This window comes from Episyrphus balteatus, chromosome 3, assembly GCF_945859705.1.
Source record: "Episyrphus balteatus chromosome 3, idEpiBalt1.1, whole genome shotgun sequence".
In the NCBI taxonomy this organism is placed as follows: Eukaryota; Metazoa; Arthropoda; class Insecta; order Diptera; family Syrphidae; genus Episyrphus; species Episyrphus balteatus.
This window is the reverse complement of record NC_079136.1, coordinates 57304244-57332208: the sequence shown is the minus strand read 5'-3', so window position 1 is coordinate 57332208 and position 27965 is coordinate 57304244. Positions and strand designations below refer to the sequence as shown.

Here is a 27965-nt window from a genome sequence, read left to right as displayed (position 1 = left end):
TGATTTTAAATCATGTTAGGTACAGTTTCCATTATAATCCTTCAAATATTATAATTAAATCCTTCCCACACTTACTCAGATATTTAAATTGAAAAAAAAAAAAAAAAAATCACTAATAAAAAATGGCGACAACCAAAATCAACGGCAAAAATGACAACAATGACGAACTTCACTTAACCAGATACTGAGATTCATTTTTGGTCCATGGGCATCATATCCCAGCAGCAATACGTACCTACTATTAAGCTCCAATGCTAAAGTTCACACACCACCAACAACAAAAACAAAGTAAGTATACGCGTTGTTGTGTATGTGGGAAATCAAAAAGGAAGCATTCGTTAGGTTAGATTAGGTCCAAGTAAAAATGATATTCCATACAGTAGTAGGTCCAGGCCAGGAATATATATAGGGGAAGCTGAAACCAAATATTGATATTCCCCAAGCTATCACAATTCATCCCCTTATAATATTCCTGCGCACGCAATCGTTTTTCCATCTTTACAATAAAAGGTTTGGAAAAAATATATTTTCGCCGGATGCTGTGTTACTGCTTCAAGAGTGAAAACAAAACACTTTAACATGGGGAAACTGTGTATATGCTGGCTGTATTGCTCCCAAAATACCATTGCAATATGCAAATTAGCTGTCTAACTTCTGAAGAAGAATATTGGACACGTACCTTTAATCTTTATACCGGTTCTTTCCTTAAAGAGTCTTTTGTCTTCAATATTTTTGATTTGCATATGTATAAAAATTTATTGTCTGGATGATTCTTGATTCCATCAACATAACAAAAGGTCATGCTAGTAGGGAGGGTGGCTAGCTGATGTACCTATTTTATAATGTTTAACGAAACACGTGTAATTTGGCGGCCATTTTGAATTTATGCACTCATATTGTGACACAAGGACGATGATGATGGGGTAAGAAGGACTATGCACAAACAAAGGTTTCAATGCTTCCTTTAATACAGTTTTTTTTTTTTTTTTTTGTATAAAATGCTGAAATTTAAGGACGAAAAGGGGATGAAAATTCATATTCAACCCTGTTCCTGTGTGCTGGTGATGGCAGTGTCAGTGGATTATGCACTTCCAGGTTGTGACAGGGGAAAATTTAATCAATATTAAACTGTATGTCCTTTGCTCTGGTGGATAGTCCCTGTAGAGCTTAAGGATTTTGGGGGTGGATTGACGATAGTGCGGGAATGAAAACACATGAGATCAGTGTGTGTGTGTGTATGGAATTTAGTTATCTCTAGGAAAAGTGTGTGTTTTTCTTTTGGAAACTCTATAAACATCCTCAATATTTTTGTTGGATAAGTTTTATTTTTTTTTTTATTTATTTATATTTTTTTTTGTCAATTTTCTTTGGCGGAAAATTGTGCAGACAGAACACATTCAAGCCAAAATAAAAAGGAAAACGATGATGACGCGATGAGTTGGGAAACTATAGGAACAATAAAATGGAAATGAAAATAGGAAATACGTTTCGAAACTTATACGAGTATATTGTCCTCCATGTTGCATGGTGTTTTGGAGTTTTTGGTTGTTGTGGCTGCGTTTTCGATACACACGTATACCTTCCTTAACATGTAGTATACTCAGTATATTCATAGCTATAGCTATATAAGGTAAAGAATATTTGACCTCTGTCATCAACTCTATTTGGCAAACGATGCTATACAACACCTGAGCGTAAGTGGTTATCTGGTTTGGGAGTGGATAAATGTGTTACAGGCAACATGCCTGTTCAAATGAAATTGGGTTGGGTATCAACTTACGTAGGTATATACTGTACGTTGTGTGGTACCATACACGAATTGAAGAGACTTTTGTTGTCAAATGCGAATTTTTTGTTGTTTTTTTTTTAACATGTCATGAGTTTGTGTATACCTTAAGGATTTGTTTTCAAGAAGGTAACAAGGAAGTCTTTTTATCGACACTAAAGGATGTGTTAACAACCGGATCAATGGACCATTTTTGCAAAGGTGTATAATGATGATCAAAAATTCATGGATATCTATAGGAATATGATTTAAAATATAAGAATTGAGAGTTTATTTTTTTCAAAATCCTGACATTCAGGTATTGACTTTTATTCGAAAATTTGAATGGAAATAGTGACTTGACAAAATTCTTCTTCCATGTTATTTAATATTTTTTCCCGACTTTGCTCATTCTGGTTAGTTCATTTAACCATGAAATAACTGACTGAATTTGGTGTGATGAACAGCAAAACAATATTTACTCCATAAAGTGTTACTTTTTTGTTAAAAAGAACTAAATTTTTTCGTTTAAATTCATTATCATTTGTGATAGGTTTATGCAACTGATCTTTAACAATACCCACACGGAGAAAAAAAGGGCACCTGAAATTAAGATGATGTCTACCTTAAATCCCACCACCTTAAAACAATAGGATTTTCTCTTAAAATGAGTTGAATCCACTTAAATTTTAAGGTGAACTTCATTTCATTTTTATATGAATTCTCAACTTAAAAAAACATACTAAAAATAAAAATTTCAAAATTTTCATCAGACTTCAGCTTTAATTGCAGTTTATCAGTTTGTCTAATCTCTAGCTAATGATAACACACTCGCCAAGTCACCCAACAGCTGTAAAGTTTCGATCCCCAGTATTTTTTCCACATAAAAATAAGATTATTTTCCTCTTAAATTAAGTGGATTTCTTTTTAAATCTGCTCATTCAAGAAATTAAGAAGATTTGTCCGTTTAATTTAAGACTGAAGTCATCTTGGAAAAAAAAACATGCACAAATCTGCTTAATTTAATGTGAAATGTTTTTCAACGTGTAGATATCTCACTAAAATTTTGAATTGGTTTACAATTTGTTTAAAAAAATAGACACATTATATGAAATCAGAGTCAAAAGATAATAGTGGTCTGCAAATGATAAATTTATTTCAGACACTAAGTTATTTTTCATAACTTTTTGATCTGGTTTTAAAAAAATTCAATATCACTTAGCTATACCTACACTGTTTTAATTGATTTTAAACAAATATGTATCATTGATTTTTAAAACAAAGTAGGTACTTTAAAACTCGATTAAGGTATTTGGTAGCAGAAAAATATAACTTTTAGGCTAAATTTTTCGTACCAAATTCGAGATTTTTCTGTTCAAGAAGAATGTAAAGAAGATTTTTTTGCACAGAAAAAAATTGTTTGTTTTAGGTTAAAGAAACTGAGACTTTCAAAATATTCTGCAAGGTAATCATATTAATCCTTCCGAAATAGCAGACTTTTGCACCTATTAAGTAAATACTAACACTGTTCTAACTTCTTTTTTCACAATTCCGTCCTGCATTTTTATTGTATGGATAAACGAGTCTGTACTTCAAAATTATTGAATTGTAAAGAAAAAACTACATAATCTCCAAGATGAACCCTTATATCTTTAGGTTCACTCGACGCTATTAATTTTCAAGTTTTCCATTCAATATTGTTATTATTCATTTGTACCTACATTGTATCAAATAGATGCGGTTTAAAAGAAAATCCCGATCAATCAAGGAATTTGAAGGTTTGGGTAAAATACAAATACTAGTTTCGTTTAACCAACAATTATGTATGTGATAGTTTTGCATGAAATTCAACATTTTTGCAAGCTTGGTTCAAGTCGGTTATCAGTCAATTTTCAACAGATTTTCATTAACAAAAAAAAAATTGAACGGAAAGAGTTTTTGGTATGTTTGTTAGGATATAAACCAGATGTACAAAAATATTTTTCAGTTCTTTAGCTTATTAATTGTAAAAGGTACATATTGTGGAAATATTTTCTAGCAACTATTGGAAGTTCGTCCTACAAAGTAGATAATGCAAAGGATAGTGCCAAAAAATATAGGTAAATGAAAAAAAAAAAAAAACAGCATCGATTAAAATAAGACATGACTTGAAAGGCTATCAATCGTAGATGACAAATATGAAATCTTTTAAACAACAAAAAAACTACTACTTGCTATCAGTGGCGTATCCAGAAAAAAATCTGGAGGGGGCTTAAAAATTTTCGATTTCATTCACCCTATAAAATATTTAATAGGGTAAACTTACTTTTTATTCATCTTTGATCAAGAGAAAAGCGCTGTGCTGCGGTACTAAAAGTGGTATTAGCCCCGTTCCATTGGAGGTGGTAGTCTACTAATAGTAGATGTTTTAGTTAATCTAGTACTATCATCTACTCATGCTCTTCTTCACGAGTAGATACGATTTTTATTGAATTCGTTGAAAGTGCGTTCCATTGAAAACCGCTAGTAAACTACTAGGAGTACTTTGCCACCTGCCAAAGGAACAGGGCTATAGTAGCATTTTACTGCTCTTCTCGACAGATTCGTACTACTGAATTGAAATCACTTTTCAATTTGAAATTCTTTTTTATGTTCAATCCGAAATATATATTTTTTTGCAATATGTTGCTTTTTTAATAGAAATCAGAAGCGTAAACTGAAATTTGCTTAAAGAAACAATTAGTTATGTTGACCACTAAGATTTTGAGATACCAAACTTTCTATTTCAATATCTTTGAGAAAAGACGATAAAATACGGCGTTTTGAGATGAAATCAGCTAAATAATAACATGATCTTGGTGGCCCCCCCCTCCATACGCCACTGCTTGCTATGAAGATTCTTGGTCTGAAATTGTGTAGTCTTGATTTTTGTGGACGTAGGGTGATAACATAAGGTATTATAGGTACAGGTACATAGTCTATTATGTGCATTTTGCCAAAAAAAAAACAAACAGCACAATTTTCCAAGATGGCTTGCTTTATCGTTAAATTTGGAAATAAATTGTTGAACCAAATTAATAAAAAAAAACAATGCTAAAGTGAATAAAATGGTGAAAAAACAGTACTTTGAAATTCATGAGTTCGCTATAAAAAAAACTAAATTTTTTATAAATCGTTAGAAAGCTAAATTATTCTTTTTTAATAAGGTAAAATAAAATCGATTGAAGATTTAAGATTTAGTTTATTTAATAAAAACTACTACTTATAAAACAACTCAGTATCCCAAAAATGTTTTATTTTTTGTTTTCAGTTTTTTTCTACACTAAGTTTTCGTTCACCGTCGTAAAGTAAATCTTTCAACCAAAAAAATACTTTATTGAAATTTTCAAAAATCAAATTTTTTTCATAAATTTTTTGGGTTGATAATTTCTTAAAATCCTGAAAAATTAAAATAAATTAAATTTTCTCTGCCAATATATTTTGTGTATTAAATAATTAAGTACAACTTGTTCCCTATTTTCTCTCAGCAAAAACTGTCAGAAAAGGTTTTATGTTAGAGAATAGAGTTTAAGTTATGTTTCGTTTGATCAAACGGTTCTAAGACCTGGGTCGCGTGGCAAGGGCAACCCATTGTCTTGACAGGATATCACCAGCCAACTTATGTACAAACTATGATTTTAGAAATTACCTTTAGAAAAGTATAACTTCTAACTGGTTAAGTGATGTGGGGAGGTCTTCCTTAAGCGTTTTATTAATATCTCACATATCAAGTACCTACCACTTTTGGGGTTTTCATGGTTTCTACCAGAAATTAAAAACCCGCCGAAATGATGGAATGGCAATATGTACACAATTGAGTGGCTGAAATATAAAACAAAATAGCGCCAGTTTCTTTCAGTGTCTATACTTTAAACATTAGGTAAACAAAAAACTAAACCGATAAAATTGTATAGTTGAATCTTAATTGTCATCAGTTTTGTCTATACGTTATTTAAAACTAAAAAGATTAATTAATCAAAAGCTGTTTCCTCTCCCACTTGACTTCTTTCAGAACTTCCTCTTGTCGTCTCACTTATCATTCAACAACTTTGATAAGTCCTTTAAATAGGTACGAACCATTTTAAAATTAATTAATCTTCAATAAAAAGTCCTTTTCAACCATTTTTTTGTTTTTGTTTTTAATGTCAAAACATAAAATCTTTATTTTAATTAATATTCATTTATCATCACTCGCCATAAAACATTTATTTTTTTTTTTTCTTAATTCATTCTCTTTTTCTCTTAAAAATGTACTTATTACAAAACAAAAAATTGACAAAAAAATCACCAGTAGCATTAATTAAACTTAAACCTTCGGAACTGGAATCACCGGCTGAAACAAATTCAATCTCGCATCCGCATGTCCCAATTTATTGGTAGCATTACAAAAATAATCACCATAGTCTCGTTCGTTTGTCGACAAAATGCGCAAGACCGAATTTGTGGTCTCATGTGCAGTAGCCATATTTGTAATACGATAATTTCCACCCGACTGTAATTGAGTACCATCTTTGAACCAAAAAACTAAAGGTGGTGGATAGCCTTGGACAGAACATTCCATTTCAGCAGCATGTGTCTTCATTTGGGCTACTTTTGGACGAGCCACTGAAATCTGGGGACGAAATTCAACTTCGACACGAACAATACGTTCATTTGGTACACCAACTCCGTTATCAGCGATGCAATAGTAACCACCTCGGTCCAAACGATGTGCCTTGCGGATGTGTAAAGTAGCACCTCGATGGAAGGTTCCTCCAGCTGGCATAATGGAGTTATCTTCCCGCTTCCAAGAAAGATTCGGCTTTGGGAAGCCATCAGCATAACAAGTCACCTCGATATTTTCACCCTCTTTCACACTAACACTCTTGGGAGTTTTCTCTTCCGAAACGATGGGTGGATGTTTCACAGAAAGCTTTAAGCTCTTTGTCACTTTGTCAATAGCTGATACAATCACTTGACATTCATACGAACCCATATCGGATGCTTCGATTTTGGCAATTTTGAAGGAATAAGTCGAACTTGCATCAGTTTTTATCTCCTTGATTGAATACCTTGGATCGGACAAGCTCAGAACTCCGCGAATCGACAGAACCACACCTCCACCGGTTCCAAGATCGTTGGTACTCTTGCTCCAGCCAACAGCATAACCTTCGACATTTTCGACAGTGCAATTGAATTCGACAGCTTCTCCCACACTGACCACCTGGTCTTCGGTAATGCTCGAAATCACAGGTGACTTTGACGAAACTCGCAATACTGCCGCGAAAATGAGCAGCAACTTGAAGTAAAACATTCCGACGTAAAAAAAAACAAAGCTTGTTTCTTATGAACGAATCTTGACTGACTGAACGTTTCTAAATGAAAATTTCGGTTCGGTATCTGGTTGAGGGTAGCGGCAACAATTTTTTTTTTATTTTGTTTGCTGCAATCAAAATTAATCGGAAGTACGACTGAGCAGGAGAATATGGACTTGAATCTTAAATTCTGAGGTCATTCCATTCCATTCAAATGTTGTTGTGTAGCCTGCCTCACTCGTATATGCTAATCTCAGTCTTCTGGTGATATGGACGCGATACTTGTGTTTATAAGAAGTAGAGATTTTTGAGAATGCAGTGGACGGACAAGCCGAGAACGACGACGAAACGGCGGCGTTTGTCGGCGACAACGATGATGATTGTGGTTATCAATGTTTGTACATATGAGATATCTATAAAGTCCCGTTGTGTATGGTCTTTACTTGATGATAAGACGCAAGGAGGAACCTCACACAAAAAAAAAATAAAAAGTAAAAGCAATGACGGATGATTAAATTATGACAATGCGTCACTTTGGAGGCGACTTGAACACAGAGAAGAACGCCGGAAACCGATGGCAATGAAAGATTTTGGGGGCCCGAAAAATATTATGTTCCCACAGTTTCATGAACTTGGAGTAGGGGGCAACTTATAAGTTCTTTGTTTATTTTTATTTTATTTTATTTTTTTGATAATCAAGGTCCGAGGGGATGATAAGATGAAGAGAATTGCTGATCACTGAAAATTTGAAAAAATCAAAAAGATGTGCACTCGAACCTAACCACGACCGAACTAAGAGCTCAGAGCTCGCACTGATAAAAGATTTTAATTCTAACGACTTTTGTGTATTTGTTGGTGTTGGGTTTTTTTTTTTGTTATTGTGGAACACATACTAGCTCGCAGTCTGTTGTTCACCTTATCCACAGGGAACATTTTAGATTCAAGCCAAGCACGCAAACCAGAGGGGTAGGTAGGTATAGAACGAAGGGTGTGTATTCTCATTGGATGATTGATGACCTCTGGCTAGGGAACAATTGTTGTTTAAATGGATGTGAGACGCGTTTGAAAAAAGTAGGTAGGTAGGTAGGTATGTACCATGCCTATGACGGTATATGGCCTTGGCCTTATCCTTTCTTGTACTCACATTATAAGATGAGTGTATTCTGGATTTTTATATGAGTTTTATTGTTCTTACGTTTATATGGGTATAGGTATAGAATAAAGTGTTTCATAATTTAAAATAAGACCTTGACTTTGAGTGATGAGATTAGATAGGGTTACCAGGTTTTTTTTAAAGTAATATAAAGTCAAAGAATTGAGCAAGTTAATACTATTATTGATTGTATTCGGAAAATCCTATTTACACTGAAAAAAATTTACAGTGAAAATTATGATGTGATCGAACATCGATTTTTAAACCTGTTTTAATTAATAATAAAATATATATTTATTTTATTTGTTTTTTATGTTGAACTTTTTAATTATTTTATTTATTACCTTTTTTGTTTTGCTTCTTTTAAGTTCATTTTAAATTAAAACGCATCTTTTTATTTTAGAATATTTATTTATTTTTGTCCTATATATTTCGAGGTCTTAATTGCCTCATCTTCAGGGTCTAAAAAATAATTACAATGCGTTTTAATAAATTATATTAACAAATAATTTGAATTAAAAAACAAATTACCAATAAATTAAAATTATTAAAAAAGATGAACCATTGTCTAAAAAGTTTTTTCGACATTTAAAACAATTGAAAAATCAAAAATTAATTTCAATTAAAATAAAATAAATTGCACGACTGGGGTCGCACGTACTTGCTCTTATGCTTAAAGTAACTATAATGTTAAAGCTTTTTATTCAAGAAATTTAAAATTCGATATTGTGAAGAAATTTCATAAGTAGTATAAAAAAATTAAATCTGTTTTTATAATTAATAAAACTCCGATTTAAAATATCTTAAAAAAAAAAACAAATATGCCATTTTATTTCTCGTATAAAAAGGTATTTTTAGAAAAAAAATTTTGAAAATTGTAGGAGCCGTTTTTTAAAAAAATAATTTTTTATATATAAAATTTTTTTAACATTTTTCAAAAAAAAAGTTGGTATGCCATTTTGAAGAAATAATTAATTTACACATAAAAACTAAATTTCAAAATTTTTCATTGATCCGTTTTCAAAAAATTGATTTTTCAAAAAAAAATTTTGAAATATTTTTTAAAAAACCAAAAATGCGTTTTTTGAAAATTTTCTAAAATTTTAATATTATCTTTACTTACACACTTTTGTATAAAAATTTTCATTTAAATCGGGTTAATTTTGTACGAGATATTCAGAAACGAAAAAAACCGTTCTATGACAGGTACCGTTAATAACGGTACAAAAAATATTTTTTTTATTTAAAAAGTTGGCCCTTATGTGTAGTATTACACACAAAAATTTTAATCAAAATCGTTAGAGCCGTTTTTGAAAAAAATTAACTTTTCTATTTCCGTTATATGACAGGTACCGTTAGTTTTGGTCATAAAAAAAAAATTTCAATTTCCCCTCTAGGGAATCGCCAAAAACTGCTAACTACCAAGTTTGAAGAAAATCATTTCACTCGTTTAGGCTGCAGCTCCAGATAGAGACAGACGGACAGACAGACAGACAGACAGACAGACAGACAGACAGACAGACAGACAGACAGACAGACAGAATTGCCGGACCCACTTTTTTGGCATTCTCCATCATCGTAATGTCATGTAAAATTGTTATCTCGAGTTCGATTTTTTTTACGAATCCTAAACTTGCCCTATAGTACCTATATCGCAAGTAAAAAAATTCTTTAAAGTAGGTATTGTTCAAAAATTATGATAGAAATTTAGAATTTAGTTACTTTGAACATTTATATTAACTATAGGATTATAATAAGTGTTTGTATACTCTACAAGATAAGGATAAGTTAAATACCACTACCGTTGCTGGAAGTATAGGAAGGTAGAAACTGTGATTAGCTAAAAAAAAAATCTCGAAATGAAAAATTGGCGATCAAATTTCTTCCAAGTAAAAAATAGTCAGCGAGAAGACCCCTATATGACCCCATTAGACGTTATCACTTGAAATCATATCAACAGTCAACAAAGTGGAAGTTTTTTTCAAGTACTTCACAAGAAATCTTGGTTATCAAAAACAACACTGGGCACTCATTTATTTCGGTTTGGTGACACGAAACCACTACCAATATATGCCAACTACTTATGCTAAGTGTGAGCAGCAGCACCAGACTCTCATTTAATCGGTAATTGAGGAAACATTTCAGCGGGAGAGTAGCTATACGATTTTGATGACTTTTTTTGTAGAAAGGTTCTATACTATCATTTCACCGCTATCCCAGAATTTTGAATATGAAATTAAACACAAATATAATTTATTTAATTACCTATCTACTGTACAAATTTCATTCATCTATCTCTTAAAACAAAAAAGTTATAATCAATTGAGTTTTCATGTCACTTTTTCGTTTCATCTTGTTTCAAATCACTATGATACTCAAGAAGTTTTCACTTTAAAAAGTAGCTAAAAAAATATTTTTTTGTTTCCCCTAAAACGGCAGGTTCATATTTCAACTATCCGAATTTTTGAAAAAAAAACTAAAAATGCAGTTTTGCTTAGACCATGCCGTACACCAAATTCAATCGAAATCGTTAAAGCCGTTTTCGAGAAAATTGAAATATCTTTAAAAAATATTTTGGATGTACAAGTTCCACGCAAGAAGTTTGATTGATATCTCAATAAGGTTGCACCGTTAAAAATTCTGGAGTATTTTTAAATACTTTTTGGGTTACATATAGGTATAAACCAGAAATGTATTAAAATTTAATACATGACAAATATTAAAATTTTTTGGTTAACACAAAATGTATTAAAATTTAATATAGTTGTATTAAAAAATAATACAGTTTATACAATAATTTAATACCAAATATATTATATTTCAAGTATTGCATATTAAAATATAATCTTTTTATATTTATTTCTAATAAGAATATACAAAAATATTTCAATTCAATACCAAATGTATTTAAAGTTAATAAAATGTACCTATTTACCTATTCTTTTCCAAAATTCATTACTGAAAATAAATATTAATCATAAATAATATAATAATGGTGATATTATTGTTTCTATTTTACCTGTTTCACAAACTGTCGCATGTAAAATCTTGCTGCCGATCAAAATTCATCTGCAATGTATGCATTTTGCTTCGAAACTACACAAAGCGCCTTCAAATTAGTACAAATTTACAATTTTCGATTTTAATTTTTTTTTAAAGGTACCTCAAACAATGGATTTTTTTTTTTAAATGGCTGCTGCTGTCGTTTGATTAAAATTTAATATTCTTGTATTACAATTTAATACTTTTTATATTAGTTTTTAATAGATTTGTATTATATTTTAATACAATTATATTAAAATGTTTTACAATTATATTAAAATGTAATACAAAAATGTTAAAATCTAATACAGCGGTATTAAAATTCAATACAAGATTAGAATTTAACCCGTGGAGGTTATTTTCTAATAATTTTTGTATTACAAATAATAAACTTAATACTTTAATATTGAACCTTAATACAAAAAAGACTAAAAATAATTTTAATATTTTGGAAGTAGTAAAATGTAATATTTTTAATAAAAGAGCTGTATTAAAAATACTCCAGAATTTTTAACCGTGTGCATCACGCAAAAAATGTTTATATATAAAATGTAGAACTTGGAAAAATTCTTTTTCGTTAGCCGAATTATTGCAAAAAAAAATAGGAAAAAAAATTTGATAAATTTTCTCAAATTGGTGGAAAACGCCCATAGGAATTCCTGGTCAAAAACTTCAAGCTTAGCTTTTCTAAGCACCCTCTACGTCATATAAAAAATTTAGCTTTTTTGGTTCATTTTCATTTCCAAATGCTTAATGACTAGACTAAAAATCCACGACTGGTCTACGAACATACTCTTTTAGTTCAAATAACCTTTATGCTAGATAACCATAAATTCAAACTCTAGGTTATGTTTTAAGAAAAAAATAAAAAAAAATTGAAAAATAACTAAACCTAAATCGACGTACAGTTGGACGCACGGGCGTGTGGTGACGGACTTTTTTGAACTTCGAAGCCAAAAAAATTTTTTTCTAATCTGTTGAAGCTGTCAAAAGCCTTATCATTTTGTCAAAGTCAATGAACAGTGATCGATATTCAAAATTCAATGCACCTCTAAAGTGCTGACTGCTCAATTATGATCCTCAACGTTGTGAACTCTTTTATTGATTAAAATATCCTAATTGTTCGGATGTGGATTTCAGCAGCAGGTTAGTATTAGATCATTTAATTAAAGTTTTGACCTACTTTCCATGTATAAAGGAATTAGAAATCGTGCAGAATTAAATGGTCCATAAATCTTCTATAGGTAGTAATGAAATCTATTGTAGGTACATTTGCTGAAAACTCTTTAAATGCGCAGTGAGTGTTTATTATGTTTCAAAAGTTTGCGGAATAAGTTCTTATTTACAATTTTCCAACAGTAATTGGGATATAGATATTGGTATCCATATCGAGCAACTTAGCAAGAGTATTGTAATTTCCATTTATTCCGGTTTCGTCAGCATCTAGAGAGTAAGATTAAGTCAAAAATACATAGATACTCGTACAATGTGATTCGATATCATAAGTACATTTTAAAACTATACTTACTACTCTGTGATGGGAATCCTGGCGGGAAGAACATATTAGGTGGAAAATATACAGGGGGTCTTGGTAATTGTGTTTCCAGAGGTGGTAGTTTTACAGGAGGAGATGGTGGTGGGGGTGGTGGTGATGGAATTGGCGGTGGAAGATATACAGGAGGATTTGGTTTTGGATTATATTTAAATTTATAATCGTCATCATTTTCATCAGAATGGTGTTTGCGGTGATCGTATTCCTCACTACTATCATCATATTTGTGATGCTTATGCTTACGCAAAAAATGTTTTAAAAGATGAGTTGGTACCGCTTCTGCATTAACTTCTTCATTAAATTGAATGAAAACTGGAAAAAGGAAAATTGAATTTTAAAAATTTTATTGTAGCAAAAAACAAAATTGAACCACCTAATAAATTGACAAGTAGAAAAAACCAATTCACCACAAACGATTTCATATTTTTTTAAATAACCTCGTATGCATATGAGGTTTCAATGAGATTATACCACCTATTTATATCAACCAAATAAATAGCAAAGTGTTTATTTACAAACGAAAAAACAAACTAATTTTACTTTTACGAGCTCGTGAAAGCCCAATAAGTTTTTTGTTTCAATTATTTCATATATGCATTCTGGTTTTTGTTAATGCAGATATCAGTAATTTTTTAAGTTGTAAATTATAAGCTAACTGAAATGCCAATCTCGAAACTGAAATTGGAAAAAACTATGAATATTTAAATTTTGCTCGTTTTATACCTACCGGGGAGTGGGAGATTTATTTGTATCGTTATGATTAGTTCGTTGTGGTATTGTCACACTATGACTGACTGATTTCAAACATAATTTATTATCTGTGGTAATATGTTCAATGTTGATTTAATGATGAAAAAACTAACATGAAATATCTTTAAATTAAAATTGAAACAACTTAAGAATTTTTTGTATATTTTTGTCGGACTTCAGCTTTTGTAGCATTTTATCACTTCAATTTCCAACAGTGAGATAACACAGTGGTAAAGCATTCGCCTAGTGACCTAAGGTTCGATTCCCAACGGCTACCAATTTTTTCTTTTTTTTTTTTAATAAATTGATGCTTTTTTTCAAAGTTGAAACAACTTTGATTTAAAAATGTTTTATAACTGCAAACCACTTAAAACTAACGATGTTATACTTTGATTTTAAAATTTTCGTCTTCAATGCAAAATCATTCCGAAGAATAGTTGAATGAACCTGGTTTTCGTTGATTTTAAGTTGTTTTTTCCCTCAGTGTAGTTAAATACAGATTCAATTTGTTTTTAGCATGTCTTTTTTCTGTGTGTATAGTAAAGTTGTTAATTCGTCTTCCTAACCGAACAATGTTCTTCCTTTTTCTATTTCCATCTTCGGCAGCCCTCCTGATATAAATCTGGATCCATTTTTCGTCTTAATGAGTCTTCTTCTTTTATATGTTTGCCTAAACAAAAAATAATTAAAATTTGACCTAGTGTATATTTAAATTTTAAATAAATTGTATCACTGACTACACCTTGATTATAAAATACTCATTCTCAAATAAGTAATTTTCTATTTAATATCCTTCTAAAACCCACACTTACCATAGTAATATCAATTGCCAATAAATCAAGTTTTTGTCTATCGATGATACATTTCTAGTATGTATGTAAGCAAAAGATATGTTATGTACCTACATTATGTATGTAGGTGCAATGACAAACCATAATACGGTTAACAATAATTTCATACCATATTCTCTAATATCGATACACCTTCCATCGTATAAATTAACTATACTTTGTGTCTGTCTCAATATCTACATCATGGTACATTGCTTATATTAGAAAAAATATACATATATACAATGATCTACATCATCAGTTATATGTATGTATGTGAACATATTATTATAGTTCTGTCTATATTTTCGTTGCAAACCTAAATAATCCAGTAAACGAATCAAGCAACCCTACAAAACAACAAAATTGCATTCAGTCAGCCGGGCAAACTATTCAACCCTAAAGAAACAGGAAACTGGGTAATAAATTACAAAATTTGACATTTTAAGTCGCATTGAGCGAAGAGATTCGTTTCATTTCGATTGTTTGAAAAACGTTACGAAAACGATACTTATACGGATTATGGATTTCTATTTGAAAATGTTCTTATTACTTTTTACTTTCGATTAAACAATGCACCGTAGACCTAAGAGGAATGTTGGAAATGTGATTGCCATAATTAAATCACACCACACGATTTATTATCAATAACAATTTAAAAGAAGATGATTTGACAATCTAGAAAACTCTGAAAAATAAAAAAAAAAAAATAGGACATGAGAAGAAGAAGAGATTAAGTGCTATTAATTTCAAATATTTTTGTACACATTAGAAACAAAAAAAAAAAAATAAAAAGTAATCAAAATTATTAAAAAATCTTGGTAAGAAGTGACCTTGGATAGACCAACGCCCTCCCCCCACTCCTATTGTAAAAAATGCATAAATTGTGTATAGTGCCTTCCATGTGAAAACTTAAATAATCACAAATATTAATTATTTTAATAACTAAACTTAATATCTAACAAATTAATTCGAAAAATATTTCGATAGACTATAAAATTGTCACAAATAACAATTTTTAAATATTTAATACTATAAATAGTTCAAAAATGACTATTTTTTTTTTTCTCATTCAGAGATTCATTCATACATACCTACCTATGAAAATATTATTTTAAAAAATTTGCATTTTTACCCTCTTTCTAGGCTTGAATTCCATTTTCTTACACACTAAGCATCAATCTTTTAATTCTACTATCAACTTTAGTTCGCATTGGTCAATGTTTATTTTTCATTGTCTAAAATCAACTCTACTTTCCCGATTATAAAATATAATTCACAATAATTTTTATTTTTATTTTCACCCAAATGGTTTGTGAATTGAATATTCACCTCAAGTGTTTTGGTGTAATATTTTGGTTTGGGTACCAGCTTCTAGCATTAATAGTTCATACATAGATGGCGCAACAATTTTGTGTAATGTAAAAATTTCAGTTATTTTTAAATTTAAATTTTTAATAACAAAGAACAATTCTGTGACAATAAGACAGAGTAGCTTAAGTCAAAAAAAAAAAATTTGAAAACCAGTCAACTCTTATCTGCATTTACTCATTACATATGAGTTTTAATTTAAAAACAAAATTACAAAAAATTAGCTAATTCACACTAAAATGTATAGAGACAAAAATTTCAGTTCAATTAAAATTAAGAACCTTAAAAAAATAACATTGAAAATTAAATTTTCAAAAATTCCTTAAGTCGACATAATCTACTCTGTAATATTGCCACAGAATTAAAAACCAGGAAAAATTCGGCTTTTATGTCACTTATCCTTGTTGAATTTCATCCATGGAATACATCAGCTATTGATAGTAACCTTGTTGTTTCAGTACCTATATAGTCCAGTCATTATTATACATTTGGAAATGCAAAATGACCGAGAAAGCTAAATTTTCAATATGTTGTAGGGGATGCTTAAAAAGGCTTAACTTGAAGTTTTCGACCAAGATTTCCTATGAGCTTTTTCCGCAATAACTTTTTTGACAATAACTCGGCTATCCTTCGAGATACGAAAATTTTACTAGGTGCTTTTTTGTAGCTTTTACCGTGTTCTACAATTCATGCATACACATTTTTTGCGTATCATGATAGGGCTGTAAAAGTAAAGACAAAATGAGTACCCGCATGTATACGTTACTTTTGATACTAGTACCCGCATCAATAATATCGTTAGGTCCTTTCGTATGCTTCGTATTTTTCGTATATTTCGTATGTTTCGTGTGTTTCGTATGTTTCGTTATTTTCGTTACTTTCGCATGCTTTGTACGTTTCGTACTTTTCGTATTTTAAGTATGTTTCGTACGTTGGTATAAAGGTAAAAAATTAAAAAAAAAAAAAACAATTTGTATAATCTAAGCTACATTTAAAAGCCATAAACATTAATTTAAGTTGCGGCGTTCTCATGTTATAAGAGTTTGAATTTTTTTTCGATTTTTTTTTTAATCAAACGTGGAAACTTTTTTTTATTTTTTTCTATTTTTTCGACAAGACTTTGGTAATTTTTAGTTCTATCCGTTCAGTAATCTTATCACAATTCTTTAGAGACCTTTATTTAAAAGTACATCGCGCAGATGTCGGAATATTAACTCTTCAATACAACCATGTCGAACAATTTTTCATTTTTTTTTCTATTGACAGTGACTTTCAAACCTCGTTTTCTCGGCTTTTATTTTAGTTGAAAATTTTGCACTAAAAATTAACAAATTTTTTCAAAAATCAAAACACTTTTGTACATTCTTAAGCTACATTTCAAGACCATTAACAAAAAGGTCATAAACACATTGGTTGCGGTTGCGGCATGGGTATATTTCAGCCACATAGAGAAAATACCAGCACGTCTCTTTTTATATTTCTGTATAAATTATTATCGATAACTCAACTATACCTTGGCACTATTGTTTTTATCGAGACAAATGTAAACTCCAGATAAATATCTGGAGTTAGCATTCCGACTACGGTAACTATATCGATACGAGATGCTAAATTCGACAAATTGAGGGTATCACTTCGTTTCGTATCTCATATATCGGATGATTTAGTATTGAAATTGGAATGGGGTCGTTACTCGTATGTTTCGTATCTCATATGTTTTGTTACTTCAGTACCCAGTAACGAAACATACGAGTAACGATACTGTTTAGAAAGTAACGTTTCGTTACTCGTTACTGAAGTAAATACCCGCATTTTAGTAACGAATACATACGATTTGCTACAGCTCTAATCATGAACCGTTTTCGAGATATCGACAAAAAAAAGTCAAAAATTTCCGATATGCGATTTGTTTTTTGGACATTATCTATTTTTTGGTGATGAATATCCAAAAAAATATTAAAATCAAATTTGTAGACCCTGTTCAGAATTACAATTTCGTATTTTTCTTTTTTTTTTTTACATTAAACAAAACATGAATGATTGTTTTTTTCAAAACCGAAAGAGTGGTTTGCTTGGCGGTTGGTGCGGGCTAAACAACTTTGCGGGCGGCTAGAGGTCGTAATTTTTGTCAAAAAAAAAATAAAAATACGAAATTGTAGGTCTAAACAGGGTCTACAAATTTGATTTAATATTTTTTTGGATATTCATCACCAAAAACTAGAGAATGACAAATAACAAATCGCATATCGTAAATTTTTGAATTTTTTGATCGATATCTCGAAAACGGTTCATGATACGCAAAAAATGTGTAAGCATGAATTGTAGAACATGGTAAAAGCTACAAAAAAGCACCTTGTAAAATTTTCGTATCTCGAAGGATAGCCGAGTTATTGTCAAAAAAGTTATTGCGGAAAAAGCTCATAGGAAATCTTGGTCGAAAACTTCAAGTTAAGCTTTTTTAAGCATCTCCTACAACATATCCAAAATTTAGCTTTCTCGGTCATTTTGCATTTCTAAGCCATTTTTTCCGACATAATGACTGGCCTAATAGGAAGACCATGCGTAGTAGGGTGGAGCTATTTTATTTTTGTTCATTTTCGAATTAGCATAGTAGTACAAATTTGCGCTATTTATAAACAAACAAAACTGTAGATATACTTAAAATTTTTAAATAATTTCATTTTATGGTGGGGCACCATAAAAGTGAACATAGAAGGGAAACATATTTTTTAGATGATTCAAACTCAGTTAAATATGAATGTAAAAGAAAATTTATATTGAACTTTAATTTTCTACATTTAATTTAAAGGTCAAAAAGTCCAATTTTTAAGCATTCAGAGTGCACCATTAAATGAAATTATTTAAAAATTTTAAGTATACAGTTATGTTCGTTTATAAATAGAGCAACTTTTTACTACTATGCTTATTCGAAAATAAAATCGCTCCACCTTAATGCGTAGTTTTGATTGTTGGCAGAGTTGTTTATGGTTATGGTCAAATGAACATCTTTATAGCTTTAGGACTAGAGTATAGAATTCAGCATTATCAAAATCAAAGTTGAAAAAATCATTGGCCTTTAGTACCTAATAGACCCGAATCCAGCAAAACTCGATTTTAACAGAAAAATGAATAGTGATAAAACATAAATCTAACTTCTAAACTAAGAATTGGCTAAGAAACAGTTCACCCATAAGGGGTTTTAAATGTATTGGCCTTCCATTAAAATTTTAAAATTTAAGAAAATAAAAAAATTACATTGGAAATAAATTTTTTAACGCAAGTAGAAAAAAAAATTGCCACTTGAGCTGTTATTGTAAGTCAAAATATTTTGCATTAATAAAAATATTCAATAATGCATTAAATACTTAGGTACCTACCTATTAAAAAAAATATCTTAACTATTTGGCGTAACATTATCTTTAATATTTTAATTAAAATACCTGACGAACCTAGGAATGGCCAAATAGTCAAAGTTGTTAGAATAAGAAAATACTAATATTTTGCAGGAAATATTAACAAAATTTGCATTAATTTTTTTTAAATTTTTATTTACAATAACATTTTTTTAGTCCATAATAATTTTAGTTGCAATTAAATGCCTAGGTATTTTTTTAATATGTTTTTATTTAAATTTGACCTAATTTTACAGCCTGTTGTTAATACCTAACATTTTGTTTTTCCAAAAATTACTTATTTCTTGTAACTAAAATTACTTGGTTTATATTCTCATTATTAGTTCAATTTGTTCTATTATTTAACATCTTCAACCGGTCAAGCAATACAGTCTGAATGACTCAATTTTACATACGAGCATTCTCGCTCTTTCCCTTTAACAACTTGCTATGAGATATTTCAAACACACCTTACTTAAGAAATTCTCCTAATAAGTTACTCTCTCATTGCAACAGATTAGCGGAATAATTAATATAAAAAATTCAACATCTTAAAAAACAGTAAAATAAAACCACGAAAAAGAGTGCAAATGTCAAAACGAAAAATTATTGCGCGCAAGCTGACGAAGAAGATAATATTTTATCTTGATTTACAATTTTCCACAATTAAAAAAATTATATTATAAAATTATAATGCAAGCAGTGTGAACTAAAATCAATAAAATAATATAGTAAAAGTTGTCTAAAAAAAAAATTGTTCCTGCAAATGCAATTGGAAAAATAAAAACAATTAAATTTTTTTTTTGTAAAACAAATGGCGGAAGAACCATGTGTGACTTATTTGAACCTGGATTCAATCAAACACCCGCCGATGACGAGGATATACGACAGTCGATACATAGTAATTTAATTTAGTGCAATATTTAATTATTTGGTTAATTTTCTTGTGTTGTTTTTTTAGTCATTGGACGAACAATATCCACCAAGGGTGAGAGAGACGAGGCTTGGTAAGACATTGGACAAAAATATTACACCAAGTTAAATCTTGAATGCTAATTGCATGCTTTTTCTAATTAAATATTTATGCTATGCTATAAAATAAGTCAATTGTTGTACATAATGTCCATTTTGGGTTGCACCAAAAATACCTTTTCATAGAATGCGCGATATTAATTATAACATTGTTTGGTACAAAAAATTAACATTAAGTGCATTATATTTATTATATTTTTTCAATTCAATAGATTTCAGCCCCTACATCTATTGCATATTTTTTTTTTTTCTAAAATGTAAACCATTAGCATTAGGGTATTTTTTTTTTTTTTTAATTTTAAATGACAATTGAAAATATGAAAGTGATATAAGTTGTCGCAAATAGGTATGCTTAAAAATATACAATTTTATTTTTCATACTTTTAAGAATTTTTTTGAATTTTCGAAGGTAATGGGAAACTTTTTGTTGTAAAATATTTATTCACATTTTGCTAATTTGAACAAAATTTTTGTTTTGCAATTTTTTATTTTAGTTTAATTAAATTTGTCTATATCAATTTTTAGCAAGCATGAGTATTCGACAGTACAGGAATTCATTTACATTTATTATTATTAAAATTAACATTTCAACAACATTTAGTTTCTAATAACCAAAATCAGTATACAACAACAAAAAAAGCCTAAGATTATAAAAACAAAATGACCACATTTTGCATTGAAATTTATTTTTTACTTCCTCTATATGACTAGGATCGGTTTCGAGTCAAATAACTTTTTAACTCTTTTGAACCCAAGCTATGAAAATCAATATTAAAAAATGTTTTTTCAGTATTATCGTGTCAAAAACACCACAACTAAGAAATATGAATAGCAAAAAGTTATTTTCCTAAATAATAAATAGCAAAACTAATGTGTTACTCTCATGTTACATGTAAGTAACATGTACTGCTTATAACAACCAAAAAAAGTCGAAAATAACTTTTTATGGAACAATAATGTGTGCTACTTCTTCTAATCAAAAAAACAAAACAGTTTCTGGATTAGCACTTTTATAATTTTTGTTTTCAAAATTATGAGCATATACAGTAGACTGATCCAAAAACCATTAATAAGATAAAAAATTCTAAACACAAATACACAATCTTTCCCATACAAATCGTATGGGAAATAGAAATTTGCGATGCGGCGGTACTTAATGTTAACATTAAGGGCTGAAATTTTTACAGTATTTTTTTTTCGTCATTTCCAACAATACTTTCGGTAATGCTTTGAACAATTTTTTTTTTTGAATCAATACAGGCTGCATAAAAAATAGTTTTTTTGCAAAAAAAAAAAATGTGAATTTCAGTCCCTTTTTCGATAAAAAAAAAATTAAAAGTATAATATTTGACTAAATTTTTGTAATAATTTAGTAACTATGCATTATTATATTTCAATTAAGCCATCGAAATTAAAAATTATTAATTGGAATATTTTTTACGAATTTTTAAAAATATGTTACATGAGAGTAACGCTGGGACCGAAAGGGATAACTTCACCTTAACCAACATTTTTGAATTAGATATTGCAATTGTTTTCGAAAATTATTTTAACAATTTTGATAAGAAAAATTCAAAAGATATTTTTGAAAAAGGATCTATCCTTTAATAATTATAATTTTTTCTAGAAATCATTATAAACGATAAGTCGCATAGAACCTTTTTTTAAATTTTGACTCTAAAACAAATAATCGTTTCTAATTAATTTTTTTTTTTTTTTAATTTTTGTATAAATTTAATATAGCTAAATCGAAAAAAAAGTTCATTAAAATTCATACATTTTGAATCATTACAATTTTGGAAACCTACATAAAATCAAGAAGTAAAAAAAAAAATTGTTACACTCATAAAACTTGGCAAAAAGTTTGAACCAAGGACAAAAAAAGTCTATAAAAAAAAGTTGGGTGGAAGGTTGTTTGTTTCGCGGACAAGAGGGACAAGGTGAAATTCAAAAATATACTGAAAAAAATTGTTTGTCGAATATCATCATATGACACATGTTTTCAAGGTTTTTTTTTATGCTGAATCTAATGACATAAAAATAATGTTAATACGATTGCTCTAAGAAAAGGGTGCTTTATTTTTGACCTCAACAGGTAAAATATAACCGAAACCTATGTGAAAAACATTCTACACTGAAAAAATTCGGGATGAAGGTTTTAGATAATGCAAGGACAAAGGATTCATAAGGTTTTTAAAAATATTTTTGGTGAAAGGGTGAAAAAGTTTTGTTTGGTATAAGAATTAAAAAACCATAAAGTGTAATAAAAATTTCTTGAGTTAAAGGGTGTTTTTTTTTTAAGATATGATAAAATTCGAAATTAGTACCACAAAAACTGGGAAAAAATTGTTACACCAATGAAAATTGGTACAAATGTTTGATTTATAACAGAAACCAAGAATCTAAGTAGTCTATAAAAATATTTTTGATGAAAGGGTGTTTTTTTTTTTTGGGAAATAAGGGAAATCCGCGATAAGTCCGATAAAATCAATGGTATAGAAGTTACCCTTACGAAATTTATTAAAAATGTTGTCTTTCCCATTGGAATTACGAATAAAGTAAAACTATACATTTTTTTCATGTGAAAGGGCGTTTTTTTTAGGTGTAGAGAAAATATGAGTATATTTGGAAAAGTGTGAAAAAAAAGCCAATGATTCGTGTAGAATGACTAAGAAGTATAAACGTTTAATTTTTCATCCAAACCAAAAATAAAATGAATCATTGGCTTTTTGGGACCAATTACAGAATTTACTGTCTCTTCGAAAAAAAAACACCCTTTGACCTAAATTTTTTTTGAAAACTCTTTATTCTGCTATTGCCATTTTTTGAGATTTAGTGACTTAACTTTTGAATATAGGTAAATCACAACCAAATTTTCAAAAAATTAATTTTTTAATACAAAAAAATTGAGTTTTTTTGAATTTTGAAACTCATTTTTACCAAACTAAATTAATTTTTCGCAACTATTTCATTTACTAATGTAAAAGTGAATTAATTGTAAGAAACAAAACTCTATTATAGACAAGGATAGCAAAATATTGGTTCAAGCTTCAAGGTAGGAGTTTTTCGAATTTTTATAAGAAGTGCGATTTAAATTCGAAAAATTTATATTACTTTATGATATTTTGACATTTTTCTTATATGAGAGAATTTTAGGTTAATAAAAAAATATCATGAAAATAAAAATCAAATCCAATCTTATTTGCAGATAAATCATCCAACAGCCTTGTTATGCGAAGACCTCGCAGAAGTAGAACCGTTTTCACACCCGATCAAGTAGCTGAGCTTAAGTACCATTTCATGCAATGCAATTATATCAGATTCGAAAAAGCTGAACAAATAGCTGCAAAATTTTCGATGCCTGTTGGTCCAGTGAAAGTGTGGTTTAAAAATCAACGCCGCAAGCTTAAAATCAAAGAAAACGAAAATCATATTCTTGGAATTGGAGACACTACTATTGAACCACCTAATTACACCCGGCACGACCTTATTCTGCCGACTCTAACTCCTAGACCACTTACACCTCTATCAACACCATCACCATCGATATCACCCATAGAAATAAAGTTTTCATACGATCCCATGTATCTGAACTCAACAGCTTACAATGTTAAACAAGAACCATCTTATAATTTCAAACACGAAACAGCTTACCAGTGGTTACAAAATCTGCCAGCTTTAACACCTTCTCAATTGGTTTACAACTCAGCGAGTCCGCATCATGTCCCCCAAATGCCATCATTCCATGATACAGTGATTAATTTCAATCGCTTGCCCTATTACACCCTACCTTCACCAGCCTCAACAACAAGCGGAGATGGCAACCATATAACAACAAATTCTGACACTTCAGACTATTTTTCGCAAATGTCACCAAATTCCGAAATAACCGAACCACTAACACCGATCAGTAATCATGGCGAAACCGAATCAGTCTTCAACGGCATTCTAGATAGCTTGAAGACTCCAGAAACAGAGCCTCTTATTGAAACTGTTTTCGAAGAATTGACAAATGCTCCGGAGCAAACAAAAATCAAAAGCGAACCCTACATCGACCCGATAAGTTCGGAACACGCAAATGCTTTAGAAATTGTTTAGAAAAAAAAAAGAAGAACTTTAAAAGTTTAAATTGTTTTGATAAAATATTGTTTATTGTTTTTAATTTCAATAATTAGATGTCTAATTTCAATACAATTATTGTAATTTTTCTTAGATATAAGTTTAGTCATAGGTTAAGTTTAAAATATTTTTGTAAAACATCGACAAGAGTGACTATGTTTCAAAGTTTTCCGTGATTCATATCAGGCCCGATTGAACCACGCAAAACTTTGAGACATGCGGGCCAAGTTCACTATCAATGTTTTAATATTAATATTTTGCCTTTATTATTATTATTTTTTTTTTTTAAATATCCATCTTTCAATAAGAAAATCAAATTGTTTTCCAAAAACACTAATATGTTCATATAAAGGATTTTGAAAAATTCAAGTTTTCTTCCGAAACGTGTAGATATGTTATGCTTTCCTTTAATTCAAATAAATTGAATTAATATGGGAAAGTTTAACATTTAAACTTAAAATACAAAATTCTATTAGCCAGAATAATATCAAAGTTTGTTATAATTTTTATCAAACTTATTGTTTACTTATTTTGTCTATGGCAACATTATGAAAGTTTTCTTATTGAGATTTTAGATATTATTTCCTACATAATATTTTTTAAGAGCTTAAATTTATTATTATTTAAATTAAAATAATTGTTCTTAGGTGTAAGATTTTCGAAATTAGACATCTCTAAATCTTTAAAAAATAAATTAACGAAAATGATTTGATTATTTGTTTTTTTTTTTTTTTTTGTACACTATTTTGATTAAACGGTTGAGATTAAATTAAAATAATATAAAGTGAAAAGTAAATATAGGACAGTGGTATAAGGTTTTATGTAAATTTTTGAGCAGGATTTCTTAACTTAACTTTTTTTGCGATATTAAAAAAAATTGTAGCACATAAGATCATAGTACTTTTGAAATAAAAACAATATATTTTAAGCGTTATTAACGGTAAATGCCTTTGAACTATTTTCTTGATTTCTTACTTTCCCGTAAACGACGTACCCAATTTAAATTAAAACTATTGTAAGAAAGCTTTTAAATAAGTAATCTTTATTTTTAATTTAAATTCAAAAATATGTACCTATAATTTTTTTTAAATGATTTCAATTTGTTAATTTTTTTGTTTTGAAAATTCAATGGATTAGGTATTGATTTTTTTTTAAACTTAGTTTTAATAGTTTTTACTATTTTATTTTTTTTAAACGACTCTTACAATTAAAAAAAAAAAACAAGAAGGTATAAAGGGATTTTTTTACATTATAATAAAATAATGTATAGAAAACAGAATTTGCTAATTAATTAAAATAAAAATTGATTGATTGATGTTCAAACTTTCTAGGAAAGTGTTTTCGGTATAAAATTGATTGTTTATGAATTACATAATACGCAAAAATCAACATTTTCAAAAGTTATGTTTTGTAAATAAAGACTTTTTTAAGCGATCAGTAGAAGCAAAAGGAAGAAGGAAGAAAAGTGTCAAAATATTTTTTGTATAAAATTGTGTGTTCTACAACACAAGTTTATGTTATACTTTTCGATAGCACCTACCATTTGGAAAATATAATAAAAAAAATCGATATTTTGGATATTTTGTATGAATAACGATTTGGCATGGATATAATTTTTTAAGGACTTTTCAGGAGTATTTAATACACTCAAACTTTCTCAAAAAACGCTTCTTATGACTTATTCATAAGTGAATTAAATGGGTTGGGGTCAAAATTCTGCCGGGGTCAAAATTCTATTTACAAAATTCTGCTTTCAAAATTCTGCTTTTCAAAATTCTGTTTTTCAAAATTCTGCTTTTCATAATTCTGCTTTTCAAAATTCTGCAAAAAATAAAAAAAGGCTTGGAAAATGTTAAAAAGCTCGCGCTTTTAAACATTTTCCAAACCCTTTTTTAATTTTTTGCAGAATTCTGTAAAATCATCTTTTTGAAAAATTATCTGCTTATTTGATTACTTACCTACATAATTTGTCATTTTTTAAATGCGAATTAATTTCTGTTTTATAAATGAATAAATTTTAAAATATTAAGAAAAGGTTTTTAATATTAAACATTTCCGAAAATAACTAAAAATTTATTAATTTATCAAATAAAGATGAATATTCAAAAATTTGAATAAGAAAAGGAATATACAACATCGGTTCCAATTAGTATACATATTTTATTTGAAAGAAAGTCAGTATATGCATTTCAAAAAATATTTGCGACACTTAAATAAAAAAATTTAGGAAAGTACCAATATTGAATTACATTAATGAGGTGTATTTTTCTTTAGCCAGCGCATATGCTATAAAAAAAAAAAAAACAGAATTAGCAGAATTTTTTTGTTCAAATATAATGCTGGCAGAATTTTGAAAAGCAGAATTTTAAAAAGCAGAGTTTTGAAAAACAGAATAGAAAAAAGCAGAATTTTGAAAAACAGAATTTTCGCTGAAAAAGCAGAATTTTGAAGCCAGAATTTTGACCCGATCCCGAATTAAATACCAGAATATTGAGAAAAATATAAGACATTTATTTTTTGGTTTCTTATTTTTATCTTAAAAAAAAATTGGATTTTTATGAATATCGTAGTAAATTATTTATATTTTGTTGTTTTTTTCAATGACCTTATTTTCATTTAAAAAATTCGATGAAATTTGTTTGCTTTGGAAATTTCAATAAATATTTGTTTTAGTTGGAACCTTTACTTTAAAATAATATAGAAAAACTCAGTAGATATAACAATACATACATACCCGTCAGTCATCGTCCTTTTTCATTTTTAACTATTTCATTCATCTCATAGTAGGAAGTTACAGGACATACCACATACATAGCAGTAATAATTTCATTTGTTCGTGTTTTTTTTATTTTTTGTCCAGTTGTAAAGAATTTCTTGATCAGAAGCAAAATTTAAACAGCATCGAGACAGCTATTACATATGAATGTTAAAACTCAAAAAATTAATACTCGTACAAGTCCGGATGACAAACAGAAAACAATACAACAATGACGAAGCTTACAAAACATATTATTTTCCTAATTCCCTACATGTAAAACTTATGAATAATTTTGTTCATCTTTAAAAATTTCAAGAATTTATTTCAAATAATATATTTATTAAATATTTTGCCATGAATTGGAAACCCCTAAGGTGTTTTGAAAAATCCTGTTTAAGTAGGAAACAAAAATAGCTTGTTCCTTTGTTTACATATATATGATGTTCCAATGATGAAGATGTCTTTAGAGAATGGGCAGTCTTAAAGAATCCTCAGTGTTCGTTCATATTTTCATTCACCATAATAAGACCCTTTTCAATAAGTCCATGGAAGTAACATTTTTATCCTCGGGCAGACATCATTTCATGGAAAACAAAAATTGTTTTGTTATAATTTTTGTCCAAGGTCCTTCAAGTAAACATTTCCACAAACAAAACATTCCAGCATCCGTAAACTTTCAACGTCTGTCTTGACAATATTTCATATGAAATAAGGTTCCCACTTCGAGGTTCTTGCTATGCAATCAATAAACCCATTACCCGACATCATCGTGTCCTCGTCATAGTCGGTCGGGAAGAAGGATATTCTTGAAGAAAAATATTTTTGTTTTTTCTTTCCTTCTTAAGCTTACCTATGGTTACTAGAAAACAAAGAAAAAAAAATTAAACAA

The 27965-nt window shown here is 29.1% G+C and overlaps 3 protein-coding genes across 3 annotated transcripts; 1 reads left to right on the top strand and 2 right to left on the bottom strand.

Annotated features, from left to right (window-relative positions):
* Positions 1-5974: 5974 nt before the first annotated feature.
* Positions 5975-7800, bottom strand: LOC129916139 (protein amalgam). Its single transcript, XM_055995932.1, has one exon. The coding sequence runs from the start codon at positions 7074-7076 to the stop codon at positions 6090-6092; it is 987 nt and encodes a 328-aa protein (XP_055851907.1). The 5' UTR covers positions 7077-7800; the 3' UTR covers positions 5975-6089.
* A 4803-nt stretch (positions 7801-12603) lies between these two features.
* On the bottom strand, positions 12604-15956 carry LOC129915031 (WW domain-binding protein 11-like). Its single transcript, XM_055994486.1, has 3 exons — positions 15953-15956; positions 12801-13136; positions 12604-12715 (listed from the first exon to the last, which is right to left on the bottom strand). The coding sequence occupies exons 1-3, from the start codon at positions 15954-15956 to the stop codon at positions 12615-12617; spliced, it is 441 nt and encodes a 146-aa protein (XP_055850461.1). The 3' UTR covers positions 12604-12614.
* A 4156-nt stretch (positions 15957-20112) lies between these two features.
* Positions 20113-25033, top strand: LOC129914446 (homeobox protein ceh-62-like). The gene is made up of 2 exons (XM_055993707.1): positions 20113-20174; positions 23408-25033. The coding sequence occupies exon 2, from the start codon at positions 23431-23433 to the stop codon at positions 24295-24297; it is 867 nt and encodes a 288-aa protein (XP_055849682.1). The 5' UTR covers positions 20113-20174; positions 23408-23430; the 3' UTR covers positions 24298-25033.
* The last annotated feature ends 2932 nt before the right edge of the window (positions 25034-27965 follow it).